Source organism: Bemisia tabaci, chromosome 5 (assembly GCF_918797505.1).
Source record: "Bemisia tabaci chromosome 5, PGI_BMITA_v3".
NCBI lineage: Eukaryota > Metazoa > Arthropoda > Insecta > Hemiptera > Aleyrodidae > Bemisia > Bemisia tabaci.
The window spans coordinates 2,752,910-2,772,447 of NC_092797.1; the positions used below are offsets into that span (position 1 = coordinate 2,752,910).

Here is a 19,538-nt window from a genome sequence, read left to right on the forward strand (position 1 = left end):
AGGAAAACCCTTTGGCACTATCAAAGTAAAACACTCGAGGAATAAGAAAATGTTATACCTCAGGTTTTTTTGCGTATTTTTCAAGAAAAGTTCATTCAAAGTTGGCAACCTCGAATTAGCCCTGTGTTAACAATGTAAAAGCAACGTGAAACACCCAAACTTTAACTTCAAGTATCTCTGATAGTCGCAAAAAGTCGCAAGATCTTTTTCGAAGAATTGAAGTTGGATATCTGAGGACTAAGGAAATGCCAACCACCCAGAGCATTTTGCGTTTCAAGCGAGAAATCTCCATTTGAAGTTGACGTCTTTTCCCCGTGTATTTCTTACGGACCAGTGATTCCCGACCTATTTCCTGCCCACTTTCTACCCACATTTGAGGTAGTTTTGAGTGGAAAATTTGAAAATAAACCATCATAGTGAGTCAGAAATATCTTTAAGATAACAAATTCCGAAAAAAATATTCAGATGTTGAGTTGTGAATTTTTGACTTTTGTCCACAGAGGGCCGCACTGTGCGGCGCGTCGTACGCACAACGCGCTCTCCTCAGTATTTGTAGCCTACAGCATACGTAAGCTGATTACCTGTTCTGTATATTTATATGATTTCGGGAATTCGCTGGTTTTGAACAGTTGCTGAATGCTCACCAATATCGGTCCTCAAGTATCATTTCTTCATAGGTATCTCTTACTAGCGGCCCGCGGCGTTCATGTTCATGCATTATTTACTCTCTAGGCCAAGGGGACCAGGCCTGGGGGATGGGCATCTTGAATGCCAGGTGGAGTACCCCCGGAGGGTGGTCTAATTGGATGCTAGTTGGGGCACCCTCTAAGGTTTTGCTCCCCAAAAATTACGTATCACATTGCTGAAATTCGTACCCTGTTGCCTGAGCCAATGATTTGCCTTCAATTAGCCGGCTATGCAAAATGACTGTCGTAACGCACGAATAGTGGTATCAGAATTTTGCATTAAGATTACGGAGTGGATTGAAGGCGCTCCTCTTCATCTTATGTAAGTGGCTCTGTAGAATGATGTTAACCAAAAATTTTCATAATTTTGGAGACTTCAATTGAGCCATAATTTTGAAAAACGCCCGAAGAATATTATTTTGACTATTATATATAATATATATATATATATCGAATTTATTGTCAAGAAAGAAATCAGTACAAAGAAAGAACATGACTTTTCAGAATACACTTAAGAATTATTACAACAACTACCTCTGTTTAAAAGGTATCAATTTGAATTTGTAGATTAAGATTTTCTACAGAAAGTTTTAGATAGGGAGGAATTTTAGGCTGTACAATTTAATAAATTGCACATGAAAATAACTAGGGAAAAAATCCAATGGGAAAAAACCTGGTTTAGATGAAGGAGGTGGGATAAAACAAAACCCAGACTGCTGAAAGAGCAAAATAACAAGAATATTAAGAAAATAAAAATAAATATAAAAATAAGTAAATATTAAAAATTTACAACTAGATAACAAGGGAAAGGTTGAAGACTTCAGTACGTGAGCGCCCAGCTCTCCATTTTAAGTATGGAGAGGCGAGGCTGGGCGTACTCACGCCTGTGCCTGTGAAGAAAGAATTAATTCTATTATAAATCAGTTCACAGATAGTGAATCAGATTGTAGGGAAGGTTGGACTGATTGTGGGATCTGTACCTCTTGTTGAGGTAAGAGCTTGAGGATAACAGACATCAGTTTGTCAATCTGCTCTGCTTGTTTAGTTACTAGGTGTTTAAGCTCGTTGATTACTGTGACATAATCAACGCTGTTATCAGTTGTCGTGAGTGATACAGCTGGCTGAGGAGTTTTGTTTTCGGAAGAGCTCGGTCCTTTCAGGGCAGAACTGTAGCTCTTATCTGATGATCTAATGTTAGAATTAAGATTTCCTTGATTAGGCTCGCTCTTGACTGGAAATCTCTTTTTACTCACTTCCTTTTTGACTTTGCACCCTTGATAGGTTGCCAAGTGGTTACCTTTGCAAAGGGCGCAAACGGGGAAGATACACGTAGGTACATCAGGGGTTTTACATTCCCCTGTTTGATGAAATTCAGAACAGATAGCACACCTGGGTTGACGAAAACAGTAAGATTTAGAATGTCCTAATGAGAGGCAGTTTTTACACTGTATGACAGATTTTCTTTGATGAGGTTTTTCGAACTTTACAATTAAATTGGAGATTTCCTTAACCTGCCAAATCATTTCGTTAGAGCCTGGAAAAGGAAGTAAGTCTACATAATGCAATGGAAGAGGAGATTTATCTGTAAATTTGAGCATGCGAGTCACATTTTTGACGGGTATCTTGTATTTCTCCTCAAGACAGGAACGTATCGTTTCCTCAGCTTGAGGAAAATCCGTAGGGATACCCCTGCATACAACTCTAGTAACTTTTTCTTCTTTAATTTGGTAGGTGAAGTATGCTATTTTTTTGTCCTTGAGGACCTTAGTGAGAGAGCGATATTCATCGATTTTTTCTAAAATTATTTTAAACTGGGTTCTATTAATGATTTTGAGTTTTGAATTTTTAGATATTTTATCTACTACTTCTGCTTTAAAGGTGAAGGGGTTTGGAATTTGAGAAATGAAAATGGGAGGGGGGGTTAACAATGGTTCTACTGACTTATCTGATTGAAGAATATTAAATTTAGAACTTAAATTAAGCGCAGGTACTGGTGGCCTATTTGCAGGGATAGATTTCCTTCTCTTGTGGTGGGTGACAACCTGGAAGCTGTCGTTATCTGTTTTAACACCTTGAAACTCCGAAGACTGGGTATCTGAAATGATGGGTTGTAAATCCATGGATTCTACTTCTGGATCAGTTGACCCTTCGTCAGAGTCAGAATCAGTGAAAGCTTCGGGTGCATCGAGGTCATCAGGGCTATAGGGCAAGCCTTTGCACATAGAGCACTTGAAGGGGTATTTTTTGTGTATACACTTGCAGTCAATAGCTGCCTTAACACTGCATTTTTTGCAGAGATGAGCCGACTGTTTGTGCTCACACTGTAATAGTGTGACACTTTTTTGGGAGGCCACTTTTTTCACACTTTTCTGAGAGGGAAGAGGTCCTGCAGCGCGAACATTGATAGTTTGTTTACCCTTTTTGCTATCTCCTAAGGGTGGAAAAGCACTTGAAGGGGGAGGGAACACTGGAAGGTTAGTGCAAGTACCGCACTGCTGAAATAAAATTCTGTGCGAGCACCAGAATTTTTTGGTGAAAAAGTTAGATCTTTTAATGTCACAAAGATTGCAAAGATGAGCAATTTGCTCATGAGCACACTTCACAAAGTTTATTCCCGGAGAATTGGGATCCATTTCACACAAGGAAAAAACTCAGAAACACGGCATGAAAGAGACTTGACAGCGCGTCGATGTAGCACGGCTCACGGAGCCCACGTCCTCACTCCTATTATAAATAATAAGATTTTTTTTGTCTGTCAGTCTTCTTTCAAAAAAAAAAACCTAAACGCTTTATTCAGATTGTGGTTTTCAAGTCTTCTTTCTTTGGTCATCGTATTTTCATGCAAAACTGTGAGAGCCGCCGTTTACAATATCGCAACTTACTCAAAAGCTGTTGTGGCTTCAATATAATTTTCCATTATTCACTTTTTAAGGCACCTCAAATATAATGGTAGTGACGATTCCATGCTTATTGCACGGCAAAGATAAGATTTCCACGCAGACTGCATGACAAGAATTACAGCTTCATGCAGACTGCATGGAAACGATGACGTTTCCGCGCGGAAATCACTTGAGTTCCACGATGCGTGGAAATCAAATCATTTCCATGCAAGTTACATGGATATGATTTGAACTCCATGCGAATTTCATGTAAACCAATTGATTTCCATGCGTTTTTCTTGAAAATCAGGTGATTTCTATGCAAATGCGCACGGAACATTTTTATCAGGGGTGAGGTTTATCAGGAATTGAGGGGAGGGGAATAGAAAGAGAGAAAGGGAAAATTCCCAAAGAAAACACTCAACGATTGAACCAGTACAAATCTTTCTTTTCGATATGTCGAAATTGTATTTAAATAAATTAATCCTATGAAATTATTTGAAGTCATCGAATAATGTTAGGCATATCACAAGTCAGGATTTATTGCGTTTTCGTCTTCGTTTTAGATTTTACTGTCAGGAGAAATGATGAAACTAATGCTTTCATGATGAGAAAAACAATGCCTAAAATGAAACAACTTAAAACTAAAATGACAGAAATTATATCTAGGCAAAAATATTGGAACAGGGTAGTATCGGCAGTCGCTGGTCTCAGATGAGACGCCCCGCCATGTTTAGCAACATGTTCGACCCAAAATACCGCTTGATCCATGCCTCTGGATGAAAAATCGCGAGATATCAGTGAATGCCGTTTCATATTCTTCGCATATCTAGAATAGAAGAAAAATCACGTCAGTTAACTAATTAAATATTGTTTCACTTGAACCGTCAATCATAAACAATGGAGATGTTGCATGTGTGAGGAATTTGCGATTTGACTGTCGATTCTTACGTTAAAGTTCGCGAGAAACACGATGGTGCCACTGGTTTTCTCTGAAATCATCTCTTAAGCTCAAAAAAAGCTCTCAGCTTGAGGCCAAAGTGGAGGGGATATCCCACGCTATCCTGAGAGTCCACCTCTACATCAAGACAAACTATCCATGCAAAGATAGGAAGCAAATACATTAGCAGGGTTGCCACTTTATTTGGGGACTCTAAAACTGAAAACACAGCAACCATGCTAATGTATTTACTCCCTATCTTCGCATGGAGGGTTTGTCTTGATGTAGAGGTGGACTCTCAGGATAGCGTGGGATATCCCTTTCATTTTGGCCTCAACTGGAGAGCTTTTTTTGAGCTTGGGAGTTGATTTCAGAGAAAACCAGTGGCACCATCGTGTTTCTCGCGAACTTATACGTAAGTATCAACAGTCAAATCGCAAATTCCTCACACATGCAACATCTCCATCGAATACCAAAACGCAGCTAGCATTAAAATCGTTAGGTTGAGTCTAAAATAAGTCATAGACTTTCAAGGCAACGCAAGAAACGGAAGCACGGGTGCACAACTGGGGGGCTTGGAGGACAAGGCGAATAAGTGCATTCTTGAAAAAATTGACGTATTAATATTTCAAGTAATACTAGTCTTCATGCTAGTCTTCAATATTCTGTGAATAATTCGCTCAAAAATTTCAATTTGTATTCATCAAAAAGTCTGTTCGAACTTTCACTCCACCATAAGGCTCCAATTAATTTTGAAATTTCAAACACCACTTTCTCGAAATAGCAAAAACTTCACTTATGCGCCTTGTCTGCCAAGCCCCTTAATTATTCCTACACCGGGGCCGTGTTCTGATCTACATGGAAAACTGGAGTCGTAATATAATAGCAACGTGCGTAGCGCTCAGTCCTTTTTCGTGTCAATTTTGTTTTCCAATGATTTTCGGCCACAAAATGTGAATGTCTGTTTGTGTTTTTTTATTTGTGAAAAGTTTTAACTTTTGAAGCATCTTAAAATATATCGAACACGCCAAAAGCAAGGAAACTCATATCAAAAGCCAGTAATCATTAGAAAATGGCAGTTTTACTTTTTTTATAGTAAACTCACTTGTCATCGAACAGAACAGCCTCCAGCGCTGATTTGATTTTCTCGTAGGAATGGAGCTCATGCGGGAGCAGTTGTGTCCCGATTCCAGCGTCCACCATCTTGGCGACATTGCATTCCTGATCGCCAAACCAAGGGATTCCAACCGTTGGAACTCCAAAGTGCACTGTTTCTTGGAAGCTCTGCAGACCTCCTTGGGTTATGAACACTTTTACCTTTGGATGATCTGCGGGAGAAAATATTTGAAAAATCTCAAATTTAATTTAACATTCTGACTCGCATCTTTTTCCTCTCATATTTTCGCACCTGTTTGAATGCTGCCATGACATGAATTATATGGCTCCTCGGGAAAAAATTATTGGGGGTTATTCCCGAAAATTGTGGCACTACCCCAATTTGTTGAATGATATGATCATTTCCGATTGATTGTGGTAATAGCTTAACTCAAGATGGAGTAGTACCGCAATATTGGGTTTGCAACCTAATTTAATGGGATATTACCACAATTAATTGGAATTGTCTCAATCATCCAACAACCTTGTGCTCTTTTTTTCCGGCTTAAGTATGAAAACCTAAGGGCCTTTCCGTGCCCCTTTTTGGAGGAGTTTAGGAATACTGTTCAAATGTGGCATAAATGAAACCTTTAGATGATACAATCCCGCATTTTTTATGATTAAAAATGTAAACTTTGCAACGTTGTTTTGCCAAAAGGAGTTTTGAACTCATGCTAAAACTTTCACTAGAGGAGCGTTCTTGTTTAGGCTACTTTTAATGAAGTCCCTGAGTTCTCGCAAAAAGAGACCCACGTTTGACGGACTCTTTGATAAAATTCCACAAATTGTCAAATAATTCGGCAATTCATTGTTTCCTAGACAAATAAACGTAATTCCATTCCGAGGTTGCAAAATTGACGCAAAATATTCGATTTTTTTACGGAAAATGACTAAGAGACTTTTATCCAACATTTTTCTGATTTATGGAAGGTACGATCAGGAGAAAAACTAGTGAAATTTTTAGTCAGAAATTCCCAAGCCTCTCCCGGTGAAACTGCACTTTGCGTGGGGAAATTTTGCAACATTGAAATGTAGTTACGTTCTTTCGTGAGGGAGAAGACGAATTGGACGTATTTCTATCAAACGGAACTATGTGCATTAAGACATGAGCCCTAAGATCCATAAGAATACATGTATAACAGGGCTCACGTCATATGCACATAGTTCCGTTTGACAGAAATACGTCCAATTGTGGACTGTTTCTTTAACTATTTCACGTGCATTTGTGTTCACTCCTTTTTAAACGCTTCCAAGGGATGATTACATTAATGGCGATGACAGCGGTTTTGGTGGTAATGAAAGTGGCAGTGGTAAATTTGGTAGACAGCGATGACGTCGGTATTCGTGGTTTAAGTGGCGACGGAGGTCGTAAAATTATGACGGTAGAGGATGATGGTAGTAGAAATGTCGATATTAGTCCTGTTTAAAGCAGGAGTATTGGTAGTGACGGTGGCAAGGGTGGAATTGAAGGTGGTGAGGGTGATGATGAAGAGGATGATGTGTGTGTGTCACAAAAGTGATGATAGAGGTTGTAAATGTGGCGATGGTGGTTAGATTTTCATTTCAAAATAGCGTTCAAAGCGGTAATATGAGCGTATCAATTCTTTTGGTTGTTGATTTCGATCTAGTTACCGACGTAAAGTTTTATTACTCACTCAGCACGCTATCCTGAGGCATCCATTTCTGGGAGTGGACGTTCTCAGGCTGGCCAGGAATTTTCGTATCGAGTTCCCATTTCCACAGCACACGATAGCCCGGTGGCAGCTGCTTGAAAAATTTCAAGAAATTCTGTCGCACGTCTAGAGGCAGAGATTTACTCTTCATGTTGCTCCCGAGACTGAAATAAATGACCCCTTTCTCTGCTCCGTCCAGCCAATTTTGCAGATTCTAAAAAGCAGTAGATAGAATGAGAATTAGATTTGAAAATAAAATTGGTACATAAGAGCTCGGTTTAATTTACCCTGGCCCATTTAGTCATTGCCTTATTATGAACAGTTAAAATATAGGGCGCATTAATCCGATGGCGATCGATTAAAGCCACTCACGGGTTGAAAAATTTGTATCATACATCTGAACCCATTGCCTTCACGTATTAAGCCTAGATTAGTTTATTTAAGAGCGAGAATTATGACTTGCCTTTAATTTGATTGATATGCAAGATAAGCTACTTAGACGTTAAAATAGTTGCATGTTTGATTTTGGTTATCTTGCAGAGAAAGTGGCAGCACCTTGACTACAGACGCATAGCGCTAGACAATTCGTCGTTCTACAAAACAATGTCAATAAATTTCAAGGTTGCTGAATTCTCCCTAGCAAATTGCAGTTTTACCGGAAAATCTTGACATTTTTACATACATTTTCACTGACTTTTTCTCCGATATCATGCAAAAATCAGAAAAAAATAGACAAACATTGCACAGCTACACTTCTGGGAAAAATTCAATTTTTGCAGTCAATTTTGCAACCTTGGAACGAGTTACGTTCCTCAGTCTGCACAGTCGTCTTGAAGTAAAAAAGAAAACTACAAAAATGTACCTAAAAACGATTTGCAGAAGGTGAGTGTAGACTTAAAATCGCTAAAAATCGCTGCACTTGGTATTTGTGGATCTTCAGAAAGCTTATGACAGCGTGCCGTTGGTGAAGCTTTGGGAAGCCTTGGAAGAAAAGGGTATTAGCAAAGGACTTGTGGGGGCAATTAAGTCATTTTATAACAGGACGATAGCAAGAGTTAAATCTCGTGGAGAGTTGTCCGGAGGTTTCTTCGTCACAAAAGGGCTAAAACAATGCTGTTGTTTGTCACCAACACTATTTAAGGTATACCTGGTTGCGGGAACGGGCGTTCCACTCCTTGATGGGCAGACCCTTTATACTCTATGCTTTGCCGATGACCAGATCGCAGTAGCTCAAGATGAAGAAGATGCAGATTACATGACGCGGAAGTTGGTCGAAGAATATCGGAAATGGGGCATGGATGTTAGTGTGTCCAAGACAGAGAAGCTGGTCGTGGGAGAGCGCATCAACGGCAAAGCATAGAGCTTGAGGGTGGACGGCGCATCGAAGAGTGTGACGAGTATAAGTATCTCGGTGTTTGGCTCGATCAGGATGGAAGGATGGATAGAGCAATTAAGGACAGGATCATCCAGGGCAGGAGAGCCATGCATTGCGATGCCGAACGGGGTGCTCTGGGATCAGAGCATTTCAAAGGCAAACAAGCACCGGATATATGACGCCACCGTTAAAAGTATCGTGCTCTATTGTAGTTGTGGCCTTTGACGAAAAGAACGCAAGAAATGTTGAGGGCAACTGAAATGGATGTTTGGCGGCGATCTGCCGGCATTTCGAGACGGGACCGTGTCCGTAATGAGAGAATTCAACAGGTGATAAAGGTTGAAAAAGATATCGTGCACGACGTCATGTCCAGGTAGTTATGCTGGTATGGACATGTGCAAAGAATGTCGGAGGAGAGGCTGCCCAAACAAGTTTTGGATTGGGTACCACCTGGGAAGAGGCGACGGGGACGTCCCGTAAAGGGTTGGCGTCAGGGCGTTGACGAAGAGATGTTGCGGTGTCAGTTGTCCGATAACCTCTGGGAAGACAGGCATTATGTGGCGTTTGGGTGTCGTAGAACGCTAGAGTGCGTTGTAAAGCGACTTTATATATATTTAAAGTAAGTTTATTTCGATAAGTTTTCGAGAATCCCCCCATGAAGACTATAAAATACAACACTTAATTAGTAATAATATTAACTACAGAGCTAAAAAAATTTCAACGTACATTGTACGGTTGTTTTCAATTCGCCTTCAGCTGCGTCCGCAGCAATTATTGTTACGAATATGTTGTACATGCTAATCTCAGCTCATTACATACTTGACTCTTTGAAGGCGTTTATTGTGCGAAAGTAGTGTACCCTGTTGGAGAACAACAGAAGTGAGATTGAATGAATCGCTTAATCCCTACATCGTTCGTTTTCCGACAGATGACGCTACTTGTGCACATAAAACGCCTTCAGGGAGTCGAGTATGTAATTAGCTGAAATCAGCACGCATAACATATTCATAATAACAATTGCTGCAGACGCAATGGAAGGTGAATTGTTCAGTTAAAAAAAAGAGTATGATAGGTAGCTGTCTGCTTGTAAGGAGAGGGTATGTATTCGATCGACATGAATCGAACGAAAAATGAAAACGTGAACTGATCAAAACCAATGCAATGGATAAATTAATGAAAACAAAGGATCAAAATCAGTAGAAAACTTGCATTTACCATGAAAAGTTCAAATTGCTATACCTCGAAATGAGGATCAGCCAAGATTTTGATTTTTAGCGATTTTGAGTCCACACGTACCATAGATTCACTTCCTGCAAATCGTTTTTCGGTACATTTTTGTCCTTTTTTTTGGGCTTGACCACTGTGTCTGAGGAACGACGACTTATACAATCAGAACTGGCAACCGGCCCCCTCCCTCCAGCAGGAAAAGCACTGCAAAGTGACAAAAGCCCTAGAAACAATCTGCTCGGATTTTGACAGCCGTTCCAACTCGGGAGTAATTGGGAATACAGTTTTCAAAACCCCTTATGATGGGAATTTTGATTCGGGTTTCCATTACTTGGTACTGTTAATGATATTCGATCGCAAACGATGCGGAATTTTGATGCAAATGTTTTATTGCTTCATCTGAAAGTGCTCAAAGAGCCAATTTCACAGTATTTTTTATGATTTTTTTCTGATATGGGAAATAGTATGAAAAAAGTTTTAAAAATGAGAAAATGCACCACCTCGTGACGACATCTGGCGGCATTTCCCATTTAGACACGTGTATTTTAGCAGATTAGATCATTTTGTCATATCTTCTCCAATAATTGTTCAATTCATGAACCAAGGGTATCCTCGTGTTCAGTTCACTCAGTAGTTTCCATTTAAACACGAAATTCATCAAATTTCGGACACCTGCAAATCCTCCATTCGTCTATTACCTCGGGCAGTTTCCCGGGGGTTTTCAGATGCAACGGTCCAATCTCAACAACGTTGGGAGTTAGAGCTCTCGGGTAGTAGTACATAGAGTTGGTGGCCATCAAAATCAGATCGACCTGGCCCCAACATCCATCCACCAACTTCTCGGTCCCCGGGCCGTAGACCTCGTTGAAGTAACTTCTCGCCGTCGCCTCCAGAGCTGACCAATACCCGTTCCGCACGTAGTAATCCGAAACCCAATTTTCAATTTTCTCGAAGAGGTTCATGTTCGGGCGATAATTGCTAAACATAGAGGGCAAGTAGGAGAGGTGCGCGATGGACCCCACCGCGTCCTCCCCCATGAAGTCTTGGACCACCGTTGACATGGAGATGATGGGCGCGGAGCCTATGTGAGGCTTCAGTACTGATTGCCATGGGATGTAAAATGTCTCCACGATGATGAGGTCGAATTTCAAGCGCTCCGCCTCCACGCGACTGGAATTAAAATAATTTTTTTCTGTTATTTGATGGCTTTGTGTCATGCTATTAAAATTAGAAAATCATGAAATGTAGAATTTCTAAGGCGTCATTTAGAGGGGGGGGGGGGGGGCAGGGAGAGCAATTGCCTCCCTGCATTTCAGAAGGCCTGGATCCAAATCCAAGGTAATGGATAAAACTTACTGAGTTACTTACTTAAAATTACTGTGGATTACTTATTGGTGCTTACTTTACTTTGGAAAAATTGACTTTTATAAAACATTAATTTATAGGTTTTGGATCATAGCGTGAGAGAGGCTACATTTTTTCGGAGCATTAGAAGTTACATTTGGTCAAAGTTTATCAGCAAGGAACCAACCCGCATTTTCGAAAAATTGAGTTAGGAATGTTTTTGAGTTCCGTCAGCCGTATATTTTCTCCTGCCAAAAACTGAAAATCGGAAACAGAAATTAGTTTGTGAAAAGAGGATTTAAAGTTTATTTTCTACATTGAGCCTTATGCAGGATTAAAACTTCTGACCTGCTCTTATTCTCAGTTTCAACTTTATATGGGTCGGTTCTTTTCTGATGAACTCAGTCCATTTGGTATTGTGCTATTTCGACGAGCAAAAAAAAAGTCATTTGCTCCACATTTTGGTGAGATGACGCCTCTGGAGAATTTGCGTGTGTCTGAAACTGATGAATTTACTTTAGTATTATACTATCTTTATACTAATATACTAAATATCCTTGGTTTTTACAAATATCAGTTTGCGCTAATCACAAAAAAGTATTTTTGTAGTTTTTGCCTCAGAACGGCAGAAAATTATAAAATCTGTTCAAATGCCAAGTCTCTACATCCAATTTTAGCACAGATATCTCTTATCGAAAAACGCGGCTTATGACATCATCCACGGGTTGTGCATACCACAGACACTGTGGAATTACCTCATCAAGTAGTATCAGTAGTAGAGCATCAGGCACCTAGTAGGTTATCTGTGCACTTGAAGCAATAATAAAATTTCCTCGCAGAACTGCTTCATTGATAAAATGTAATCGTCTCCAGGAACAGGAACCGTGGTCTTCGTAGGCAAACGTTAATCCTATCGATATTTTCGTCGATATCCAAAATTTATTCAGTCACTACGAATCGAAAATGAAGTGACAATTTGTATATCAATATTTGTGACGTAGAAGGGCAAAATGTGCATCAACGTGGGGACTTAAATCATTCAATACAGCAAAAAAAAAAAAAAAAACAAAAAAACGATTAGGGGTCAAAAATGTCGATGTTCGGTTCTAGATGCTGGATACTTTCTAATAAACCTTCAAGAATCATGGGTCGACAAAGTTTCTTAACATAATTTACTTTACTAATAAAATGTAATAAATGGACCGCCTTTTGCAGAAAAGAACCAACCCACATCAGATATTGCCAAATTTAATCGGGCAATTTAATTTTTCACAAGAGAACGTTTGCGCGGATTCCTTTGGAAATTTTGAAGAATTTGCTTTGTACTATGCAGAAAATGCATTAAAATTGGCACAAAAATCCGCACAACCGTTTTCATGTAAAAATTTAAATTTCCCAACGGCAATAGCTGATGTGGCTTGGTTCCTTTCTCCTTAACGCGGTCCAAATATTAATAATGATTTTGATTTAAGCGTTTGAAATGAAACGTCCGGAGAGCTGATGACAGCGCCGTCCAACTTCAACAATCGATCCCTCAAATTTCTCGTTTTTCATCCTCAAACTTACAGGAGGGCTGATTTTCGGTTGCATTTGTATCAAATCATGCAAAAGTAACCATACAATCCAAGAAAACCCGTTTGAGGCTATGATAATGTTATCTAAGTTATTTTTGAGGCACCTTTTGCCCCTGTCTGCTTCATGTTATGCACTCCGCTAAATAACTGCCGTACCCGAATGTCGCAAACAGCCGTGTTTTAAGGAGGGGGATTTCCTTGAAAATAATGGACGTAGGAACTTTGCTCTTTGGCAGATTATATTACGTCTATGATTATTTGAGTCGCGTTTAGCAGAAAGGAGCCAAGCCACATCAGCTTTTGTCAAATTTAATTGGGCAATTCAATTTTACACATGAAAAACGATTGTGCGGATTTTTATGCAAATTACAGTGAATTTTCTGCATAGTACTAAGCAAAACCCTGTAACATTTTCAAAGACATCCGCGCAGACGTTCTCTCGTAAAACATTAAAATGTCCAGTTGAATTTGGCAATAGCTGATGTGACTTGGTTCCTCTCTGCTTAACGCAGCCCATTTGAGATAAATTATCATGATTACTTTCATCCTAATTTTATATATTTTCTATTTTTTTGTTTTTGTTTTTTGGTTGTGTATATCTATTTAGTCAACATGCGTTACAAATCAGCATAAAGCTGGCAATTTCAATACAGAGCAAAAAAGCTCATATGGAAAGCTCATAAGCTTCCTTAATGGTTGTAACTAGTATTGCACCAAACAGCATAGCTCTTTGAGGGAAAATAGTGCTCATATGAGTTTTTCCCTCTATATTGAGATTTCCAGCTTTATGCTGATTTGTAACGCACGTTGGCTAAAAAGTTCCAACTTACATGTCTTACAACTCTTGCGTCTATCGCAATCAGTGTATATATCTATTTACTTCAAAATGTAAAATTATGCAGTAGTCGCTAGTTCTTACCTCTTGAATTCCTGAAATTGTTTACTGAGAAATTGTACTTTAGCCACTCTCGCAAAGTTCTGCATAAGAGCAGGCAGGTTCCATTTACTTATACGTGTTTGTAAGTTAACGGTGTCCTCGCTTTTGCGTTCTGAAAAGTTCTCATATGAGAACGACAAGTCCACGTATGTGTAGTTATGGTTACTCTCCATTCCCTGGAAGAAAATTCGTTGATTTCAATTCAATCGGTCACGCATACCATCAATATAATTCCTGACTAATTTTCGAGCATAATTTAAAATGGACCAAGTTATGCAGAAAGGAACCAAGCCGCATCAGATATCGCCAAAATACCCTGGACACTTCAATTTTTTACAAGGGAACATTTGTGTGAGTTTTTTCGAAAATGTTAAGGAATTTGCTTCGTACTATGCAAAAAAGTCACTGAAATTTTCACACAAATCTGCATGACCGTTTTAATGGAAATAATTAAATTGCCCAATTAAATTTGTCAAAAATTGACGTGGCTTGGTTCCTTTCTGCTTAGCGCAGTCCAAATGAAGACTCACTAGACCTTTGCTCTTCAAAAAATAAAGTGTGTTTCCTCAAGAAATTCCAAAAATGTCTGAAATTGGCGGTGCGTCGATTTTAGACTTCGTAGTGGATTTTAGGGGTCCCACATACTTCTCTAGCCCTGATTACAATATTACTTTTGTAGTAACAATTATTTTGGTTCTACCGACAATGATATATCAGTTACCAGGACCAAAACATTTGTTCTCTCAAACGTGGCATCGCAGCTTTCGACTGTAGAAAAGTTTTTGGGACTTGGAATCCACCATGATTATTGTAGGAACAACGAGAATTTTTCCTCTTGTCCAAAAGAAACTTCTTAAAGTTCTAATCTTCTATTTGCCAGGCGCTAACTTGATGGATTATGCAAAAAAAAATGAATTTTTGGATCACGAAGTCTAATAGTATTGTGCTAAACTACGGAGGCTTCGAGCATGACTAAACACCCCTGAGCTATGGTCGCACTGCAGCTTAAATCTGCGACAACTCACCAACCATCGACAGTTCTGAAAGTTTAGATGTTTCATGGCTCCTCAGAATTTTTTTTCAAATTTTACCGCTATATCTTTTTTTCTGATCCAAGATAGATGCTTACACATAACCCGCAAAGGAACTCTGCATTCAAAATTCAACGAGTTTCTAATAACTTGAACTGATTTTTGCCTCTTTCATGCCAATTTTAAGGATAAATTACCTCATATGATTTTTTTCGCACTTACTTATTTATAGTAATACTAAATAAGCTCAAACATACTTTCTGAAACTCAACTAATAAATTCACGCCGTTTTTCCACCTGCATTTTCAAAAAACGGTTTCAAATTGGACTGTCCCGTTCAGACAATTTTTGAGCCGACTACGGACATGATCCTTGATTATAATAATAATAACCGAGTGTACGGTGCGACAAGGTAAGTCTTTAGAAAATATGATTCTGATTACTTACCGGTACAGCGTTTGGACTGATCACGAACAATTTATGGCCATCTTTCAGAAGTCTCTCTGACAAGGCGAGAATTGCTCGCTGATGACTGTAAGACGGAGTGGGATAGATAATTAAGATTTTTAGGCAGTCAATGCTAGCTATAGTCGTCAAAATAATAGAAATAAAACGTAGATCCATTGCAATAGTTTTAATTTAGATACAGGTTGTCTGCACTGAGAAACGAACTTTCAATTTCAAGCTCTCGGGAGTTGAAATTATGATAAGCACAATCTAACTGAAAAAAAAACCAAAAAAGTTATGTTTCTTGCAACATATAATACAAAAAACTCCTATGAAAAGGCGTAATACATCACTGGTTGAGTCTTGGAAGAATCAAACGTATTTAGGCGTTAATTTTGTGTTACTTTATCTTATTAACCTTTGCTCACTGCACGGAGAGTATTTTTTCATTGATTCGTACTTATCTTGAAATAATTAACGCACCCCTAGCACAATATCACAGTGAAGAAATAGTAATGAAGAAAACTTTTTCAGACCTATAAATTTATCACAGCTTCTTGCTAATTATGACATCGGCTCTTAGGAGACGCGTGTCTATTTTCAAATAATGATCAGCAGCGTCTAGTGCAGCAAAGATTAATCTGTTTTATGTCATGTTTATCAGCGCTTTGTTGACAGTTCGTCGCCTACCTGACATAAGGGCGTAACTACAATCTGCGATGAAACCCGGGCTCCATACAATTCCATGCTTTTCCAGGCTCCTCTCAATGTGTAGTTACGCCCTTATGTCAGCCAAGCGACGAGTTAACTGATAACGATTTCAAGCCCGTACTTGAAATTCAATTTGTAATGCTCCCTTTATAGATGCTCTTCATCGATAGAGTTTTCGTGGAAGTGAATGACATCATTGTAATCCCGTAAAGAAGAGCAATGCCGCCGACAAGGCGAAGATGGAGGAACTTAGTGATAGAGTAGATCGAATTTAACATGGTGGTGAAAGTGGACTACGTTTTGCAATTAGGAACTACAATTTCAGGCTAAGTTTCGAAGCAATAACGTATGTACCATTAGATTCCCTATGCAGGTAAGGGTTTCTTAGGATGAAATAGATATTGTAGTTACCAAATGAATCGGTTCGATTCGGGTGAAAACGTCCGATGTCCAATATAGTGTTTCAGAATTTCAGTGGACAATTATTCCGTTGTTAGACACAAGGTGGTTTAAGACGTCTGGAATTTGGATCAATTTTATAGGTGTAAGTATAATCAAACGTTTACTAAAGAGAACAATCTTATTCATTAGTGTCGTGGGGCAAATGAAACCACTGCAATTATGAGACTCTGTATTGGACAACGGACGTTTTGACACGAGGCAATCCAACCGTAAAATGAAATCCAATTGGACCGGATTTTGCAGAGAGGAACCAAGCCACATTAACTATTGCCGATTTACAATATGACAACTTAAAATTTTACAAGAGACTGTTTAAAAATTTCAAGGCATTTGCTTCGTACTTTGCAAAAAATTCACTGAAATTTGCACAAAAATCCGCACAACTGCTTTCACGTGAAAAATTAAATTGTCCAATGAAAAGAAATAGCTGATGTGGCTTGGGTCCTTTTTAGTTAACGCAGTCCAATAATTGAAAGTATCGTGTTTTCAAGTTGAATCTGTATGTGCTTTCACATCGGAAGAAACGATTCCCACATGAAAAAACTGACATGCTGAGATAAGGAACAGTAGATGAAAATAATGGGGTTTTCAAATTCTTAAGAGAACCGGTAATTTAAATGGCACGATTTATTCTCATCAGCTATTCTTTATTCTATTTTGCTCGCGTCAATGTAGCGTAGCCAAAGCTCAGCTTCCTTACTGCTTGTATATTTTGCTTTAAAACTTAAGAAGCCTTCAGAAAATGAGGAGGGCGAGTTATATTTTTGAAACCAAATGATGATTCTGAAAAAAAATTGTTCCAATGAAAGCTTCGAACCCCTTCCCCTCTAAGGGGGAAAATGTCCCAAAAACTCAATTTCAGGCTCGAAACATCAATTTAAAATGTTTTTAAACAGAATAATGCAAGATACGCTTCAATTCTAAATTATAGACTCGGTTTTTTCTAAATAAACAAAATGTCCCTCATTTCTTTCGTTTATCGCAAGGGAAAACATAACATCGCAGCTCCTACGATGTTCATTTCTAATTTTAGGCACAACCTGAATTTCTAGTCCAAGTTATGATGTTGCTCACAAGTATTAATAGTAAAATTTACAGCAATCCCATTACCAGTGCTCTATGGTTACCGGAGGTGACAAAAACCAATCTCCTCCTGGCATACTTTTCTCTCGTCTGCACATAAGTAACTTTTTGGGAAAAGAATTTCGAAAAAAAAAATTCTTCATTTCTCCGGATTTTACAAAGAAAAATGGAAGAATAACCTGAGACCCGGTACTTATCATTAGTAGCAGAAAGTAATAAGGACTAATAATATCTTACGTGTGAAAGTGAGATACGGATATTATAATGTGTTTATCCATTTGACCCTTGGAATGAATCTAAGTACATGCACATGCAAGATGCATGTTGAAGATACTTCAGCGGTAGCGATAAATCTCCAATAACCCTCTTGAGATTTGAAATTGAATTAAACTGATTTTTTCGCTCCTATACAACCAAGACTGTTCTTTCCCAACTTTTATGTATGCCCGCAGCTTCACAAAACGCCTTCAATTTGTCGTAGAGGCAATTTCACATCCAACGAAATGACTTGAACTGGTGAGATTGCTCCGTAACATTTGGTATCCCTTATTTCTTGGAGAATATCTGTATTTGTTCTCAAATATATCATTTATCGAATTTTAAACTATTTTGTGTAATACGAATGCTTCGCTTCCCCTCGATAATACTACTGAATTTATTGCACGGCAAATATCGACGCTGTAAGTCTGCAACCGCGTATCTTGGTTTGTGACGTTGCAGACTTCCTGTCATACTTTATTTTTTAAATGGAAAAATACTCAACGGCACCTCTTAAAAACTGCCGTGATTTTTCTTCACTCTGCGAAGGAAATTATGCGAGAACTTCAAGTAATTATGTCGAATTGTTCTCGTTTAACAAGAGCGGAGATTTTCAAACACTGCTATAAACGAGATACGTGATTGTAGATACACCGCCGATATGTACTATGAAGTAAACCTCCTTTAGATTAGGGACGTTAAGAGCATTTTTTTTTTAAAGGAGAAATTTTGATCCAAAGTGAACTATAAAAAAAAAATGTACTTAGAAACTCCAGCATTAGTGTAACTTTTAAGGAAACTTCAAATCCAAAAGTAAGTTTTTTGGAATAGGCTATCCGCGTAGGCTAGGTGTAAGTAGTTGGAGTGCTAGGTCTCTGTGACTTCCGTATTTGTGCGAGATCAGATCATAAAATGTTCTCGAAGTTCGATCTAATACCATCAGCTTCGGACTTCGAGACATCGAAAATAGAAGTCAATGGCGAGTTTGATTCTCAGAATACACACATGTACATTCATTACAGAAACATGATCAACTGCCATGAGTTAATGCCACAAAATAAGATGAGGCAGCGCTGGCAGTGCAGCACGCACTGTACGGCATTCCTAAGTGATGTAGAATATGTGTTACAGAGGTGGCATCACGGGAATTTGAAGGAACTTTTAACTTTCATGAGGCAACATTTATCGTTCGATACTGTTTCAATATTCGTTGTGTCGTTGAGAGTTTAATACTATAGTTGATTTTTCATTTGATTTCGGTAGCTCGTTTTTTGGTTACTTCTCAACATTCAAAGGTAGTAGCTTAAAGTAATGCTTAATAATGACTGTCTTTTCAACTTCTCATTTACACGTTGCGTTGGAGGTACGGCTTGTAGGCACAATCTTTAGGTTTACGTCTATACTATGAGCTCCAAGACCTCCTAAATATGCATATCTGGTAACGCTTAGTTCCAGCGTTCTACTGAGGCGATTTTCATGATTTTTGTGGCTATCGACAGTGCCTTGACCGATCTGAATTTTTAGTATGTTTTTACCTGGTATAAGATGGGACTTTTCTGAAATTTTCATGCCCATACAAATTTTTTTGCTCCCGCGGCAGCGTTGCCAAGTTGCGGACTCCAAAATATCGAATTTAATGATAAAATGAAGGTTTCGGAGTGTGATTTCCATTCAAAATCAAAAATTCAAATTGTAAGTTGTAGTAGGGTACTGCCTGATGGGGTTTTGGCCAATTTCGAAGTAGAGTGTTTGAGAT

At 38.8% G+C, this 19,538-nt stretch overlaps 1 protein-coding gene and 1 long non-coding RNA gene across 3 annotated transcripts in view; one reads left to right on the forward strand and one right to left on the reverse strand.

Annotated features, from left to right (window-relative positions):
• Nucleotides 1-3,992: 3,992 nt before the first annotated feature.
• On the reverse strand, nt 3,993-15,828 carry LOC109037316 (UDP-glycosyltransferase UGT5). The gene is made up of 7 exons (XM_019051918.2): nt 15,805-15,828; nt 15,269-15,542; nt 13,773-13,966; nt 10,634-11,105; nt 7,316-7,547; nt 5,611-5,833; nt 3,993-4,394 (listed from the first exon to the last, which is right to left on the reverse strand). The coding sequence occupies exons 2-7, from the start codon at nt 15,443-15,445 to the stop codon at nt 4,106-4,108; spliced, it is 1,587 nt and encodes a 528-aa protein (XP_018907463.2). The 5' UTR covers nt 15,446-15,542; nt 15,805-15,828; the 3' UTR covers nt 3,993-4,105.
• A 150-nt stretch (nt 15,829-15,978) lies between these two features.
• The window catches only part of LOC109037325 (uncharacterized), a 35,434-nt gene continuing 31,874 nt past the window's right edge, over nt 15,979-19,538 (forward strand). For both annotated transcript variants that reach the window (XR_011899963.1, XR_011899962.1), the window contains exon 1: nt 15,979-16,352. This is a non-coding gene — a long non-coding RNA (uncharacterized lncRNA). The remainder of the gene's footprint in view (nt 16,353-19,538) is intronic.

Excerpts from the sequence above, each read along its gene's own strand:
- LOC109037316 (XM_019051918.2), bottom strand. The coding sequence starts at position 15,445 with ATGGATCTACGTTTTATTTCTATTATTTTGACGACTATAGCTAGCATT. Across the intron at positions 11,106-13,772 it reads CAATTTCAGGAATTCAAGAG|TCGCGTGGAGGCGGAGCGCT; the intron begins GTAAGAACTAGC and ends TTTTAATTCCAG. Across the intron at positions 4,395-5,610 it reads GCTGTTCTGTTCGATGACAA|ATATGCGAAGAATATGAAAC; the intron begins GTGAGTTTACTA and ends CTTCTATTCTAG.